At 41.9% G+C, this 17,864-nt stretch overlaps 3 gene segments (V, D, J or C); all 3 read right to left on the reverse strand.

Moving 5' to 3' along the window:
• LOC112930265 (immunoglobulin alpha-2 heavy chain-like) overlaps positions 1-17,864 on the reverse strand; it is a 1,136,867-nt gene that overhangs the window by 867,868 nt on the left and 251,135 nt on the right.
• Positions 1-17,864, reverse strand: part of LOC112930321 (immunoglobulin gamma-1 heavy chain-like) — a 931,325-nt gene that overhangs the window by 726,343 nt on the left and 187,118 nt on the right.
• Positions 2,286-4,009, reverse strand: LOC140599450 (immunoglobulin heavy variable 3-23-like). The segment is given in 3 exon segments: positions 2,286-2,494; positions 3,537-3,860; positions 3,964-4,009. Coding segments are annotated over 3 exon segments (579 nt in total).

The raw sequence follows: 17,864 nt of genomic DNA on the forward strand, positions 1-17,864 counted from the left end.
AGTCACAGAGGCAGAGGGAGAAGCAGGCTCCCTTCCAAAAGCCTGATGCAGGACACCATCCCAGGACCCCAGGATCACAACCCCAGCCAATTGCAGACACTCAACCTCTGGGCAACACAGGTGCCCTGACAATATTCGTTGTTCTAATCTGTAAGCCCAGAATGTTTTCCATCTCTTTGTGTCTTCTTCAATTTCTTTCCTAAGTGCCAAACAGGTAGAATCATTTTGGAAAAAAAAAACACAACAGAAACAAAACTACAGCTGGAGGGCATAACAATGTTTGCAAAAAAGCTCTACTATAAAGCCTTTATCATCAAGATAGCCTGGTACTGGCAAGAACAACACATAGACAAATTGAACAGAGCAGAGTGCTCAGAAAGGGCCCCTCAGCTTTATGGGCAACTACTCCTCAAAAAGCAAGAAAAAATATCTAATGAAAGAAAGACACATCAACAAATGGACCTGAAAAAAATTGGACAGCCACCTGCATAAGAATAAAAGTGGACAATTCTGCTACAAAAAGCACAAAGATAATCACAAAATAATGAAATACTGAAATCTGAGACAGCAATTCATCTAAATCCTAGAGGCAAATTCAAGTAGCATCTTTTTGTCCTCATTTTCAGTGACTGCTAAAAGGCACCTCTCAAAAGGCATAGGAAACAAAGGGAAAAATAAACTATTAGGACTTCATCAAGATAGAATCTGTACAACAATACAACAGGCAACAAAATGAAAAGCAGCCTACAGAATAGGACAAGATATTTCCTTAACAAATTCTGCACCCAACAAAACAATCAATCCAGTCAAGAAATGAGGAGAATACATGAAAAGGCTTTTCTCCAAATAAGACTGACCAATGGCCAACAGGCAGAGGACAAAAATGATCCACATGACTTGTCATCAGGGAAATACAAATGAAAACCACACTAAGATCCCACTTATACAACTCAGAATGGATAAAGTAAAAAGGCCAGAAACAATAAATATAAGGGAGGATATTGAGAAAGTGGAACCCTGTTTCATTCCTGGTGGGAATTAGGCTTGTTGAGCCACTACAGAAAACAGAATGGAATGTCCTGAAAATGTGAGAATAGAGCCACCCCAGGAGCCAGCCATTGCACTACAGGCTATTTACCCCAAAGACACAGATTTAGTGAAACGAAGGGACACTTGTATCTCAATGTTCACAGCAGCAAAGTCCACAACAGCCAACCATTCTATTGACAGATGAATGGATAAGGAATCTGTGGTCTATGTATACAATGGGATGTTACTCAGGCATTAGAAATGATGAATACCCACCAATTGCTTTGACGTGGATGGAACTGGAGGTTATGATGCTGAGTGAAATAAGTCAATTGGAGAAGGAAAAACATTATATGGTCTCATTCTTGGGGAATATAAAAACAGTAAAAGGGATTATAGGAGAATGGAAAGAAAATGAGGGGAAATATCAGAGAGGGTGACAGAAGTTGAGAGACTCCTAACACTGGGAAAAGAACAAGGGATAGTGGATGGGGAGGTGGGTGGTGTATGGGGGTGACTGGGTTACAGGCACTGAGGGAGGCACTTGATGGGATGAGCACTGGGTGTTTTGCTATATGCTGGCAAATCGCACTCCAATAAACATTATACAAAAAAAAAGAGATGTGCTTTATATATACAATGGGATATTACATAGCCGTCAGACATAATGAATAACATGAAATAATGTTTCTGTCAACATGATTGGAACTGGAGTCATTATATTGAGAGAAATAAATCAATCACAGAAAGGCAATGATATGGTCTCATTGATATTGAAAGAGACCATAAGGGAAGGAGTGAAACTTAGTGGGGTAAGACTAGAGAGGAAGACAAATCATGAGACACACTTAACTCTGGGGAAAAAATGAGGGTCACTGGAAGGGAGGAGGTGGGAATGGGGTAACTGGGTGATGGGAGTTAAGGAGTTTATGTGATGTGATGAACGCTGAGGGTATAGTGAATGTTGGTAAATTCAATTTAAATAAAGAAAAAAAATACTTAAGCCCATGCCCCCTGTTGGAACACCATACATGAGCTGGGCAGATCAAACAAGCGACACTCATTCTCACAGATCTGGTGTCTGGGTCGTCTGAGGTCCAGGTTCAGGAAGCTGTGGTGTCTGGAGAGTGCCCACATCCTACCCCATCCTTTCCCAGTCACCTCACATGGAGCCAGGGTGCAGGGAGCTTTCCCAGTGCTGGTGTATAAGTGCCCTGATCCCATCATGAGGCTGTACCTCCCAACCTAAGTGGTCCCTAAGGCTCCACCTCCTCCCCCATCACATGGACATTAGGTTTCACCATAGGGATGGTAAAGGTTACAACCAGTGAGCTGACGTCAGCACCTGAGGGATCCATGAGTTTTTCCCGGCAGGTCGAAGGTCCTTCAATCCAGCTCCTCAACGTGAGGATCCTCATGGTCCAGTAGAAGCTTCTGGTCTCTGAGCACACCAAGTAAACATAACCTTCAGAACCAGATGGTTCCTTGGGGAGCGGACAGCTTCCATCTGAGACCTGGGTAGGATCTTGGCCTATTTATATTATTATTTAAAGTTTCGTGCTGCTTCCATATATTATTCATCTCCTTTCCATATGATTCAGACATTTGTCTACTGAGAATGACCATGTTTCTCTTTTGTCCTTCCAGTTTTACCCTGGTTTAGTGAAATTCCTCACACCATATCCAGTCTTTATTAACTGGTAGCTCCCTGATATTCCTTCCTCATTCTTCTCCTCCACCCAAAGGAAAAGAAATCAAACAATAACCCAGGGGTTCCCTCTTTTGATGCCGTTGGGACACTAACTCCACACAAGCCCTTCCTGGAGCAGGACGCCGTCCCCACCACTGGCCCACAACACACACCTGGAGCCAGTGTCATTCCCTGGCACCATACAGGCATTTGTGACATGATGAGAGGCCGGCCTGGCTCTCATCAGACATGAAGGTGAGGGTGATGAAAGGTTATACTCTCATTATTGTGTGTGTGTGTGAGTGACCTCTGAGCCCACTTCCCTACCATGTCATGCTGGGAATCTCTCTCACTCCCAGGCTGTTATTAACATTTTTGTATTATGTTTCTTTTCTCTTGTGTTGATTGGGGATTCCTCTATACCGAGATGTGCAAGACAGCATGTTAGCTTGGGGTCTTGTGATCCACAGTGAGTGCCACTAGGACTCATGCAAAGCTTCCGATGATGTGAATGGAGTTATTTGTAATTGATTAATATTTCGGGTCAGGAAAAGTTAAGTACAAGTAAGTGCAAGTGCTATCATTGAATTCTAAGTCTCTTAGAAAGAGACTGAAAAGGTAAACACATAATCAAGTGTTGAGAGGGGCTCCCTGGGGGAAACTGCTCCTTGGAGAGGAAGCCCAGACCCTGACAGGAAACCTGCCCAGAACCTCCATCTGCACCTGCTCCTGGGCCTTCAAGATAGAAGTGGTGAGGAGTGCGCACCCCCTGGTGGTCCTGATCCGCTTCTACAGGAAGGTTTGTGTCTGGGCTCACATTGAGGACCCCTCACTGTGTCTGCACAGTAATACACGGCTGTGTCCTTGGCTCTCAGGCTGTTCATCTGCAGATACAGCGTGTTCTTGGCATTGTCTCTGGAGATGGTGAATCGGCCCTTCACAGCGTCAGCGTAGCTTGTGCTACTTCCATCATAGCTAATAGCTGCAACCCACTGCAGCCCCTTCCCTGGAGCCTGGAAGACCCAGCTCATTTCATTGCTACTGAAGGTGAATCCAGAGGTCACACAGGAGAGTCTCAGGGACCCCCCAGGCTTCACCAGGTCTCCCCCAGACTCCACCAGTGGCACTTCACCCTGGACAACTGCAGACACAAGACATCCTGGTCAAACAACTGTCCCACATCCCCATTTTCTCTCACTCATCTCCACTCACAGACTCAAGGTCTCTGGTCCTCTATGAATTACCTTTTAAAATAGCAACAAGGAAAACCCAGCTGAGTACAGACTCCATGGTGGTTTGTCTGCGTTGTGTCCTGATCACTGAATAGGGTCACCTGGGGATCCTGAGGCTGGGACTGCTCTCCCGGCCACAGGCTCAGGTCTGGGCTGGTTTAATCTGTGGAGGGAAGTCCCTATTTGCATGTTCTCCGACTATAAACCAGCTCCAGACTTACATTTGTGTATTTAAAAGCCAGCACAAGTGTTGCACCACAATTCTACAGCAATCTGTGTAGATGGCCTTCTGACTATATGAAATTCTAAGCACAGTTCTTCTTGAGTTTCTGCATGTATTTCCAGAGACACGCATGAATATAGGTCATTTTATGCAGAAATTTTAATTTATTAGTAAAATTTAATCCTAAATATTTATTTTCCATGCCAGTGTAAATCGGATTATTTTGTTATTTTGTATATGTAATTTGTTGTTATTTTGTAGGAATATATCTTTATTTTATTTGCTGATTTTATATCCTGATTTTTTTCCTGAGCTCATGAGTTATTTCTTCCAGTTTTTATGTAAGGTTTTTACTCATTGACTCTACTAAGATATTGTCATTGGAAAACTAATTATGTTCTTTCCAGGTTACCAAGTTTTCTTTTTTTTTAAAGTAGTTTTCTTGCTACGTTTTCTGGCAGATCCTCCAGTCTGGGGCAGAAAGTATTTTCCTCTTGTCTTCAGGATGCATTGTCTGTTCTAGTCATGCAGTTGATATAAGCCAGACCTAGAGGAGACAATAAATTTCATTTGGCATGTGGATGACCTACCTAATATAAAGTGATAGTCGAGAACTCAAATCAGCACAGGGTGTCTCTTCATGTCTTCCACCCATTTCTGATTGTAGTTTTCACTTTGTGGTTGTTTAGTTTGGTAATTTATTTTTTGATTTTGGAAACCTGCCATAATCTGGAGATAGATTTGCAAATCTCTTCTCCCATTGTTTATATTCTTTTGGAAGATGTTATTTGTTCATTCATGAGAGACAGAGAGAGATGCAGAGATGGGCAGAGGGAGAAGTGGGCTCCCCACAGGGAGCCTGATGCTGGTCTCAATCCTAGAGCTCTAGGACTCCCTGAGCCAAAGACAGATGCTCAAGCTACACAGGCATCCCTATCTTTCCAATTTATTAGGTTGCCTTTTAATTATGTTGAGTGTTTCCACAGATGTAAGACAGCTCCTTCCTTGGTGTAGTCCATAGAGTTCATTTTTACTTTTGTTTCCTTTCCCTTTGGAGATTCGAGTACCAAGAACCTGTTTGTGGCCGAGGTCACAAAATCTCCTTGATTTTGATGGTTTCTTGCCTCACATTTAGGTCTTTCATCTACTCTGAGTTTATCTTTGTGTGGAGTGTAAAAATGGCCCAGGTCCATTCTTCTACTTGCAGCTGTCCTATGTTCCCAATACCACTTGTTGAATATATTGTCCTTTTTCCAGTTGATAGTCTTTTGTACTTTGTTGAGGATAAGTTGACCATAGAGCTGTGTGTCCATTTATGGCTTCCTTATTCTATTCCATTGACCATGTGCGTGTTTTACTCCCACTATTATACTGTTTTGATTATCACAACTTTGAAATCCAGAATTGTGATGACTTTTGTTTTGATTTTTTTAAAGTTTTTTTTTATTTACCCATGAGAGACACAGAGAGACAGAGAGAATGGCAGAGACACAGGCAGAGGGAGCAGCAGGCGCCATGCAGGGAGCCTAATATGGGACTCATTCCCAGGTCTCAAGGATCACGCCCTGGACAAAAAGGCAGTGCTAAAATGCTAAGCCACCCAGGATGCCCTGATTTGTTTTCTGTTTCAACATTCTTTGGCTTAGTCAGAATATTTTCTGTTTACTTACAAATTTTAGGCTTGTTCCATTCCCTAGAAAAATGTTGTTGGGGTTTTGATAGGGTTCATATTGAATGCATAGATTGCTGTTGGTGGCATAGACATTATATGAATATTTATTTTTCCACTACAAGAGAATAGACTGTTTTCCATATATTTCTGTCTTCTTTAATGTCTTTCATACGTATTTTAGAATTTTTAGACTATAGGTCCTTTCCTCTTTGGTTAGGATTATTCCTCATTATCTGAAGGTTTTTTTTTTGTTTTTCAAATTTTATTTCTTAATTATTTTTCATTGCAGTGCGCATTGCCAACATATAGTATAACACTCAGTGCTCACCAGGTCAAGTGACGCCTCATTGCCCGTCACCCAGTCACCCCTACCCCCGCCGACCTCCCTTACGACTACCGCTTCCCAGTGTTCCTTCCCAGAGTTCCTTTCCCAGAGTTAGGAGTCTCTCATGTTCTGTCGACCTCTCTGATATTTCCCACTCATTTTATCTCCTTTCCCCTTTAGTCTTTTCACTACTTTTTATATTCCCTAAATGAATGAGACCATATATTCATTCTTCTGCGAGTGACTTACTTTACTCAGCATAATAGCCTCCAGTTCCATTCATGTCGAAGCAAATGATGGGTGTTCTTCATTTCTAATGGCTGAGTAATATTCCATTGTATATAGAGGCACATCTTCGTTATCCATTCATCTATCAATGGACACCGAGGCTCCTTCCACACTTTGGCTACTATGGACCTTGCTGCTATAAACATTGGGGTGTGGGTGTCATGGTCTTTCACTGCATCTGTATCTTCGTAGTAAATCCCAGTAGTGCAATTGTTGGGTCGTAGGAAATCTCCAGGGGAAGTCGAGAGATTCCTAGTATCTAGAACTAGACATTACATTAAAAATATAGAATTAGAAACAGACATCCATTATTGGTGTCAGGTGGTGAAAGTCAAGGGAACAGCATAGGTAAACATGAATCGTCGAGCTCTGACTTATTCCCTATAGAGGAATAGTAGCTTCAGATGAATGCTAGTAGACACTTGTTCATGCTTTTTGAGTATCCAATAGCACCTAGTATTAACAGGCCTTTTCCATTAGTGCAGGAAGTCCCCAAACAGGGATGTCATGAGATGATGGGTGTCTGGACAGGCTGAAAGTGAGGTGTGGGCCTGGTTGAATTAGGAAAGACAGCTGTGGTTTCAATTTCAACCCACATGTTACCACAGTGGAGTCATGATGGTTTTGGTTAATTAATCTCTGCTCCCTGTTGTGGATAAAAGGTATAAATCAAACATATTTAATCTCATTATCCCATATCCCAATGTTTATGAATTTTTGAGGTATAATTTCTCTCTAAGAAAATTAGACGAAAATATCAAAATCATAGATACATTTTAAAAATGATTTAACATATATACTATGGTAGATATTCGTGAGTTCTTAAAAATGCCCATTATTCTGTTGACGTGATGAGCACTGGGTGATATGCTATATGTTGGCAAATTGATTCAAATAGAAAATATATAAAAATATATTTTAAAAATAGTGTCAAGGAAAACCCAGGGGAGCACAGACTCCATGGTGTGTTGTGTTTTGTCCTGATCACTGAATGGGTCACCTAATGTTCCTGGGACTGGGGGTCCTCTCCCAAATGCAGGGTCAGGTCTGGGCTATTTTATTCAATAGAAGGTTGCCCTTATATACATGTCATCTCAGTATATACACAGCTTGGGATCATTTCTGTCAAGCTGTTGTGACCAGATAAGATGTGACTGCCTTTGTATGTTCATATTTACTTGAAAAAACTGTGGTTTTTTATTATGTAATATTCCAGACTTCAGACTTTGGGTCCACGTGCTATTTTGTAATTGTATTTGTATATAACTTGGTTTGTAGGTGTCATCTTTCCCCATACAGTGATGTGAACGTACCCCTTAAATTGTAGAGGGTTTCTAAGTGTCCTTGTGCACATTTTCAGGTGAGTCTAACCCCAGATTCTTGGCCTGTACTCCTTTCCACCGGACTTACCGCCCCTCTGAAACACCTGAATGACAGAGTGGCAGGGTTCCTTAGAATCATGGACCCCGCATGTATTGGGGATCCCATAATTTAGGAAAATTTAGAATTTAGATGAATTTCAGAGAGCTTCAGGTAATGCAGTTCTATTTTTAAGTTTCTAATAACTCAGTCACTGTGTTCCGCTGCAGTTAACCCTGTGATCTCTCTGTAATCGCTTTGATGAGATTACCTGACGTAGAATGAGAACATTCAAGCAGAGTTTGGGATATAATAAACTGGCTTTATCTATGAATTTTAACCAAGTATTTTAAGAATTAAAGTAAAAGTTTTCAATCTCTTCCAATACATAATGAGAATGGAAATTGCCCAAATTGATTTAAGGTGGGCAGAATGACTCTGACTCATGCAACGGAAACCACAAGAGGGGACACATGGACAATATCTCAGATACAGATAAATGCAAAAATGCTGGCAGTGATGGAAGTAGCACAGGCTACACAGATGCTGTGAAGGGCGAATTCACCATCTCTAGGACAACGCCAAGAACACGCTGTATCTGCAGATGAACAGCCTGAGAGCAGAGGACACGGCCATGTATTACTGTGCAAAGGGACACAGTGAGGGGACCTCAGTGTGAGCCCAGACACAAACCTCCCTATAGAAGGGGATCGGGACCACCAGGGATGCACACTCCTCACCACTTCTGTCTTGAAGGCCTAGGAGCAAGTGCAGATGGAGGTTCTGGGCAGGTTTCCTGTCAGGGTCTGGGCTTCTTCTCCAAGAAGCAGTTTCCCCCAGGGAGCCCCTCTGAACACGGTTATGGGTTTAACTATTTAGTCTCTTTCTTAGAGACTTAGAAATTCAAGTATAGCACTTGCACTTACTTGTACTTAACTTTTCCTGACCCAAAATAGTAATCAATTACAAATAACTCCATTCACATCATGTGAACATATTCATGAGTCCTATTGGCACTCACTGTGGATCACAGGACCCCAAGCTAACATGCTTCTTGCACACAGCAGTGTAGAGGAATCTCCAATCCACAAAATAATAAAGAGCAGCTCTACAAAATGTTAAAATGTCCAGGTAGTGAGAGAGATTCCCAGAATGATATGGTAGGGATGTGGACACACACTCATACAATCATGAGAGAATAAGCTTTTATCCCATTCACCTTCATGTTCATTGGGAGTCAGGCAGACCTCTCATCACATCATGAATGCTGGATGGTGCCAGGGTAGGACACTGGCTCAGGGTGTATGTTGTGGGTCAGTGGTGGGGACGAGGTCTTGCTCTAGGAGGAGCCTGTGTGGAGTCAGAGTCCCAACGTTATCAAAAGCGGGAACTTCTGGGTTATTGTTTCATGTCTTATCCTTTGGGTGGAGGAGACGAATGGGGATGGAATGTCAGGGAGCTATCAGGCAATAAAGAATGGACATGGTGTGAGGAATAATTTCACTAAACAAGCATCAAACTGGGAAGACAAAAGAAAGACATGGTCATTCTAAGTAGACAAATGCCTGAATCACAGGAAAACAAGATGAATAATATATGGAAGGAGAGTGAAATGTAAAATAATACAAATAGACCAAGATCCTACCACATCTCAGATGGAAGCTCCCCTCTCCCCAGGGTCACCAGCTGGTTTTAAAGGTCATGTGTACTCCGTGTGCTCAGAGACCAGAAACTTCTACTAAATCCATGAGGATCCTCAGCGTGAGGAGCTGGATTGGAGGACCTTCGACCTGCAGGGAATAACTCATGGATCCTTTGGGTGCAGATGTCAGTTCATTGTGTGTGACCCCATGTTGGAACCTAATGGTCATGGGATGTGGGGAGGAGATGGGGCCTTAGGGGTGCAGTTACGTCAGGAGGTGCAGCTTCATTGTCGGATCAGCCCTTATAGTCTTGGACTGGGAAACTTACCTGGCCCCTGGCCCCATGTAAGGTGATGGGGAAAGGACGGGGTAGGATGTGGGTGCTCCCCAGACACCACAGCTTACTGCACCTGGATCTCAGACACTCAGACTCCAGATCTGTGAGAATAAGTGTCTGTTGTTTGATCTGCCCAATCCATCTACAATGTTCCAGCATGGGGCACGGGATAAAGTGATTTTTTCTTTATTTAAATTGAATTTACCCACCAATAAAAATTAATTAAAAAAAGAATAAATAAATAAAATCTTTTTAAAAAAATAAATAAATAAAATAAAATGCAAAAAAAATTAAATTGAATTTACCAACATTCACTATACCCTCAGTGTTCATCACATCACTTAACCTCCTTAACTCCCATCACCCAGTTACCCCATTCTGCAACTCCTCTGTTCCAGTGACCCTCAGTTGTTTTTAACCCAGAGTTAAGTGTGTCTCATGATTTGTCTTCCTCTTTAGTCTTACCCCACTAGGTTTCACTCCTTCCCTTATGGTCTCTTTCAATATCAATGAGACCATATCATTGCCTTTCTGTGATTGATTTATTTCTCTCAATATAATGACTCCAGTTCCATCCATGTTGACAGAAACATTATTTCATGTTATTCATTATGTCTGATGGCTATGTAATATCCCATTGTATATATAAAGGACATCCTTTTTTGTATATTTTTTATTGGAGTGCAATTTGCCAACATATAGCCTAACACCCAGTGTTCATCCCACCAAGTGCCCCCCTCAGTGCACGTCACCCAGGCACCCCATTCCCCACCTACCTCCCCTTCCTCTACTCCTTGTTTTTTTCCCCAGACTTAGGAGTCTAATGTTCTGTCTCCCTCTCTGATTTTCCCACTCATTTTCTTTCCATTCCCCTATAATCCCTTTCATTATTTTTTATTATCCCCAAATGAATGAGGCCATATAATGTTTGTCCTTCTCCGATTGACTTATTTCACTCAACATAATACCCTCCAAGTCCATCCACGTCGAAGCACCTGGTGGGTATTCGTTGTTTCTAATAGCTGAGTAATATCCCATTATATACATAGACCACAGCTTCTTTATGCATTCATCTGTCGATAGACACTGAGGCTCCTTCCACTCTTTGGCTGTTGTGGACTTTGCTGCTGTGAACATTGAGGTGCAGGTGTCCCTTCACTCCATTAAATCTGTGTCTTTTTATTTTTAGTGAAAGGGAATAAAGGGTAAAGGAGAAAAAATGAGTGGGAAATATAAGTAAGGGAGGCAGAACATGAAAGACTCCTACCTCTGGGAAATGAACTAGGGGTGGTGGGTGGGGAGGTGGGCGGGGGGTGGGGGTGACTGGGTGACTGGCACTGAGGGGGGCACTTGACGGGATGAGTGTTGGGTGTTATTCTATATGTTGGATAATTGAGCACCAATAAAAAATAAACTTATATAAAAATAAATAAATAAATCTGTGTCTTTGGGGTAAATACCCTTCAATGCAATGGCTGGGTCGTGGGGTGGCTCTATTCTCACTTTCTCAGGACATTCCATTCTGTTTTCTGGTATGGCTCAACAAGCCTGAATTCCCACCAATACTGGAAGAGGGTTCCACTTTCTCAATATCCTCCCTTATATTTATTGTTTCTGGATTTGTTACTTTATCCATTCTGAGTTGTAGGATCTTAGTGTGGTTTTCATTTGTATCTCCCTGATGACAAGTCATGTGGATCATTTTTCTCATCTGCCTGTTGGCCATTTATCGGTCTTCTGTGGAGGATGCCTGTTCATGTATTCTCCCCATTTCATGACTGGATTGATTGTTTTGTTGGGTGCTGTCTTTGTTTTTGTTTTTTTTTTAATTTACTTATGATAGTCACAGAGAGAGAGAGAGAGGCAGAGACACAGGCAGAGGGAGAAGCAGGCTCCATGCACCGGGAGCCCAATGTGGGATTTGATCCCGGGTCTCCAGGATTGCGCCCCGGGCCAAAGGCAGGCGCCAAACCGCTGCGCCACCCAGGGATCCTGGGTGCTGTCTTTGTTAAGGAAATATCTTGTCCTATTCCGTAGGTTGCCTTTCATTTTGTCGCCTGTTGCATTGTTGTACAGATTTTATCTTGATAAAGTCCTAATAGTTTATTTTTCCCTTTGTTTCCTCTGCCTTTTGAGAGGTGCCTTCGTAGGACTCTCTGCAGCCGAGGAAAAAGGTTGTTACCTGAATTTGCCTCTAGAATTTTGATGAATTACTGTCTCAGATTTTGGTATTTCATCCACTTTGAGATTATCTGTGTGTTTGGTGTAGCTGAAAGGTCCACTTTCATTCTTATGCAGGTGACTGTCCAATTTTTTTTCTCAGATCCATTTATTGATGAGACTTTCTTTCATTAGATATTTTTTTCTTGCTTCTTGAGGAGTAGTTGCCCATAGAGTTGAGGTTCCATTTCTGCAATCTCTGCTGTATTCCATTGATCTATGTGTTGTTTTTGTCAGTAGCAGGCTATCTTGATGATAAAGACTTTATAATAGAGCTTGCCTGTAAACATTATGATGCCCTCTAGTTGTAGTTTTGTTTCTGTTTTTTTTCCCTAAAATGTTTCTACCTGTTTGACAACTTAGAAAGAAATTGAAGAAGACACAATGAGATGGAAAACATTCCATGCATACGGATTAGGACAATGACTATTGTCAGGGTACCTGTGTTGCTCAGAGGTTGAGTGTCTGCAATTGGCTTAGGTTGTGATCCTGGGGTCCTGGGATCAGGCTTTTGGAAGGGAGCCTGCTTCTCTCTCTGTCTATGTCTCCTGAATAAACAAATAAATATTTAAAACAAAAAGAAAAATAACTATTGTGAACTATTACTATTGTGAACTAACTACTGTGAAGTATCTATGCTGCCCAGAACCTTCTGCATATTCAAAGCAATCCTTATCAAAACATCCTGGACATTTTTCACAGAATATGAACATATAATCCTAAGATTTTTATGGCCCACACAGAGATATTAGGGAAACATTGATGCTCTGCAATTTTTCTGCTGTATTTGATGTGAGAAGTATCAGTTAACCACCCTCATCCAGTGAAGGGTGCATTTCTCACCTGGAACTAGGACTAACCTGTTGCAAAACATAGGTATCTGTCAAAAAGTCACAGTGGATACACAGAAGGAGAAAAATGATACAAGAGAGCCAGAGATACTCAGACACTTTGGAACTTCAGTTTAAAGATGTTCTTTTATAACGTTTCCAGAAGATGAGGATTTTCTTTTATAACGTTATAAAAGATGTTCTTTTATAATGCTCTTTTATAACAATATAAAAGATTTTCTTTTATAACGTTTCCAGAAGATGAGGATGTGATGACCCTGTGGGATTTGTGTCTCACCATCACCTTACAAGGTTGTGTTGTACTGATGGCTGTTAGGTGTGTCCCTTGTCACTGGATGAACATTTGGTGCCCCATGTCCTCATTTCAACCCACCTGCATCTGTGACTCCCTCTGGACATGAGATAAGTTTCCCTTTAGGATTTCTTCATTGGAACCCCTCAAGGGACCTACATGACTTATTTACCTCTTATCATTTTATTTAAGTGCAATCATTTTGTCATGGAATTTGCAATAAACAGGTAACATGACCTGGTTATGTCAATATCAAACAGCTCTACCATCCTATTCCATAGTCTACATGTGAAATTACATGACAGTGAAGCTATTTCAGGGAAGCATCCTTGCTGTCCTGTGCCCTCCTGGTCTCTGCCTGTCCCAGGGGGAGGCCAGATACTGGGCTGTGTCCACGGCTCCCTGTACTCCTGGGCCTGTGCTGTTTTATTTGCCTCCCAGCGGGGTAGCCCCTTCTCTGCGTAGCTGCCACCCGAGGCCCTCTGAGCTGCTCCAGGGCCCGCGCAGCCCCCTTTACGCGGATCATCAGCTGGAGCCCCTCGGAGCTGCTCCTGGGTCCAACCCTGGACATATGATCCTCTCAATAGATGCATATGAACCATATGATCCTCTCAATAGAACCAATAGATGCATAAGAACCATATGATCCTCTCAATAGATACAGAGAAAGCATTTGACAAAATACAGCATCCATTCCTTATGAAAACTCTTTAGTGAGTAGGGATAGAAGGAACATTCCTCAACATCTTAAAAGCCATCTATGAAAAGCTCACAGCAAATATAATTCTCAATGGGGAAGCAGTGGGAGCCTTTCCCCTAAGATCAGGAACAAGACAGGGATGTCCACTCTCACCACTGCTATTCAACATAGTCCGAGAAGTCCTAGCCTCAGCAATCAGACAACAAAAAGACTTTAAAGGCATTCAAATTGGCAAAGAAGAAGTCAAAGTCTCCATCTTCACTGATGACACGATGCTCTATGTAGAAAACTCAAAAGACTCCGTCCCACGATTGGTAGAACTTATACAGCCATTTGGCAGTGTGGCAGGAAACAAAATGAATGCCCAGAATTCCGTATTTTTAGATAATGGTTTCAGGCTTTATGTTTGTTCTGTTTTGTTCATTTTTTTGTTTATTCATGAAAGAGTTTCATGTTATTGATAATACTAGTAATTTTGTAATTTGCCTTGGTTATCCATTATTTGCACTTTTAAAATCTTAGAAGTTTGTTCACGGTCCTTTCAATTTTTTGGTGTCAGTAATTTCTTCTCTTTGAAATCAGATTATATTTATTAAGGATTACCTATTTTCCTAGAATAACTGTGTCTTAAATTTCATTTTTATTTTCCATATACTTATTAAATCTCCCAGAGTATTTTTATTTGTCTATACAAATATACAAATATTTTTGGTTCTAATGATTTTAATGTTAAGTTAATCAAAATATCAATTGTGTTTTTATATAATAGTAAAACTCCACATTCATATGGAAAAGAAAGTCACATGAGAGTCACCATATAGTTTTATGAAATTAGAACAATAGTCAGGCATCACACATCCCTCTACAGAAATATATTATAGTTGTACATTAAGCATTTCAGTGTGTGACTGCCTAATGTTAGATATGTAGACATTGGAGCACATTACAGAGCCCAGTAGTAAACATGTGCATATGCAGTCAGAAATTCTTCACCCACAGGATATCTAAGAGTACACAGTGGGGAAAGGATAGTCTCCATAGCAAATGGTGTTGGACAGCCTCATATAAATTATGACACTTGGTTCTTATCAAACATCACACAGATACAAGGACAGAAAATCTCAAAAGGGATTAAAGAGTTAAGCGGAAGTCTCAACCCTACAACTTATACATGTAAACTAAGGGGAAAACATCGTGATATTTGCTTGGCTGTGATTTATTTGATTTTTTTTAAGATTTGTTTATTCATGAGGGACACAGAGAGGGGCAGAGACACAGGCAGAGAGAGAAGTAGGCTCCATGTAGGGGGCCGGACCCGAGACTCAATCCTGGAACTCCAGGATCACGCCCTGAGCCAAAGGCAGTCGCTCAACCAATAAGCCAAAGAGGTGTTTCATGATTTATTTGATATAACATTAAAATCACATTCAGAAAAACAAAGACAGATGAGTGGGGTTACCTCATGCACAAAGTGTGCAGAACAAATATTAGCAGAGCGAGAAGGCAGCCTATGAAATGGGAGACAGTGTGTTCAACTATATACTGAGACGGATTTAGTCTCCAAAAAACAGAAGGGACTTTTAACCTCAATAGAAATTCTGAAAAAACACAATAATAACAAACCCAAATCCCTCTTTAAATAGTTGCTCAAGGATGGGTCACCTGGTCAACTCACGTGGATAAGGAATCTAACTCTTGGTTTGGAGTCATGTCGTAATCTCAGGATCCTGGAATTGAGCCCCAGGTCAGGCTCTGGTAAGGGAACCTGCTTGAGATTTTCTTTCTCTCTCTCCTACTCCTCTCCTTCTCTTTCTCTCTAAATAAATATATAAAATATGATTTTTTAATCTGGACAAGTTCTTCCATATCTATTTCTCTATAGAAAACAAACAGTAGTGGGATCCTGTGTGGACAGTTGATTAAAACTGTGACCTCACTCTGTTCTCAAACACTTGACCTCATTTCCAGCTGAGTGAAAGGAATGTCTAGACCTCAGGTTGTGGGGAGATATAGTAGCAGGAGACAGGTGGACTCAGTGGAGGTGTCTTAACCTAGTCCTGCTCACCTACAGGAAAGAGCCAGAGACAGAGACGCTGGAGGGGACAGTTGCTGCCAGAACACATGTCAGACTCTCAGGTACCCCCCATCAGAGGTCAAGCGGTGGTTAGGTTCAGTGTTTGGAGACTCTGTACTTGATGACATTGTGCACAGGAGGGCAGCATGCAGCCTGATGCAGAGGAGCTCATCATCTGAGTTTGGTGAAGAGGGAGAGAAAGCCAACCTTACAATCGTGACCCAGGCCTGGCTGTATGAATGCCCCAGGCTGCACGGCCTGTCATCTCTGACTGCTGACCTTCATGGAACATCATGTCCTTGAGGTTCCCCTGGGATGGTGGGTGCATCAATAGTGTGACTTCTTATCATAGAATCCTGTTCCATTGATGGATGTTTTCTTCCTGGGATTATTCTTTAAATCACGAAGGATTCTGGGGATGTTGTTAGCATCTAACAGAAATGAAGACACTATAAATCCTCACATGCCATTTTTACATGAACATGGGGTTTCCTTATTCCGGAGTACCTTCTGAGGAGTGGATTTCCAGGTCATGTGGTAGGTTATCCATCTTTAATTTCAGGAAGAACAGAAAAATGATTTTCCAGGGCTTCTGTTTCATTTTTCATTCCTACTTGCAGGGTTGACGCCCAGGTGTCCTATATGCTCCCCAGGATGTTCTGGTCAGTGTTTCTTTCATACCTGAGCCCTTGTGATGAGTGTATAAGGCATCTCATTGTGGTTGATGTGAATTTTCCTGACAGACCCTGGTGGGAGGTGCTCTCCCTGTGCTGACTTCATGTGTCTGTACCCTCCTGTGTAACGTGTCCACACAAGGCTCTGCCTGTTTTATAGATGAATGTTGGCTTATCCTGTCAAGTGCCCCCCTCAGTGCTTTTATGTTTGGTTTTATATATACTAATAGTGAGTCTTTATTTCAATGGTCCTGTTTTCCTTTGAATATTCTTTTATTTTTTTAAGTTTTCATTTGTTTTATTTGTTCATGGGAGACATACACACAGAGAGAAGCCGAGACTTTGGCAGAGGGAGAAGCAGGCTAAATGCGGGAAACCCGAGGTAGAACTCGACCCCTATAGTCTGGGATTATGCCCTGAACCAAAGGCAGGCACACAACTACTAAGCCACCCAAGTATCTCAGGATTCTTTTCCTTTTACTGATTTTATTTATCTATTCATGGGAGTTGCAAAGACGCTGCCACAAAGAGCGAGAAGCAGGCTCCTTCCAGGAGTCTGATATAAGACACGATCACCAGATTGGAACAGGACCTGAGTTGAAGGCATGCGCTCAACTGCTGTGCCACCCAGACATCCCAGTACTTTTGCATTCTTATAGCAAATGCCCAGTAGTGCAGTTGCGGGATCATAGGGTAGGTTTACTATTACTTATCTGATGTCGCACACAACAATTGTTTTCCCAGAGGGGCTGGACCCTTGCCCACCCACAAGGACCTCAAATTTGGTTTCTCATGTCAGTCCCTTTGACCCTGCCAAATGAGACAGGACTTCTCTTCTGCCTCCAGATCCAGCAGCTTCCATCCCTGAGGGGATCACATGCATCAGGGGGACTTCCAGCTGCCCACACCATCCAACGTGCAACTACAGCAATGGAAGGAAGACACAGAGTTGTGATAATAATATTCCCACAATCCCTGTCCTTGTGGAGAATGCCCGACCTCCAGCCCGAAGCCCGTGTCACATGTTGAGAGGTGCTTTCCTCTCTATGTCACTCATTAGGGAGAATATGTGCATGGACCACATATGTCACCATTACTTACTGCAAAATAAAATAAAAATTGTGCAACATACATTCAAACACAAAATGAATCCACAGGACTGAGGTAAGAGATGGGAGGGAAATAAATTTAGGTGATTTTGACATAAAATTCCAGAGTCCCTTCTTGATCTTCAGCATATAAAGCAGAGGGAATT

This window comes from Vulpes vulpes, chromosome 6, assembly GCF_048418805.1.
Source record: "Vulpes vulpes isolate BD-2025 chromosome 6, VulVul3, whole genome shotgun sequence".
NCBI lineage: Eukaryota > Metazoa > Chordata > Mammalia > Carnivora > Canidae > Vulpes > Vulpes vulpes.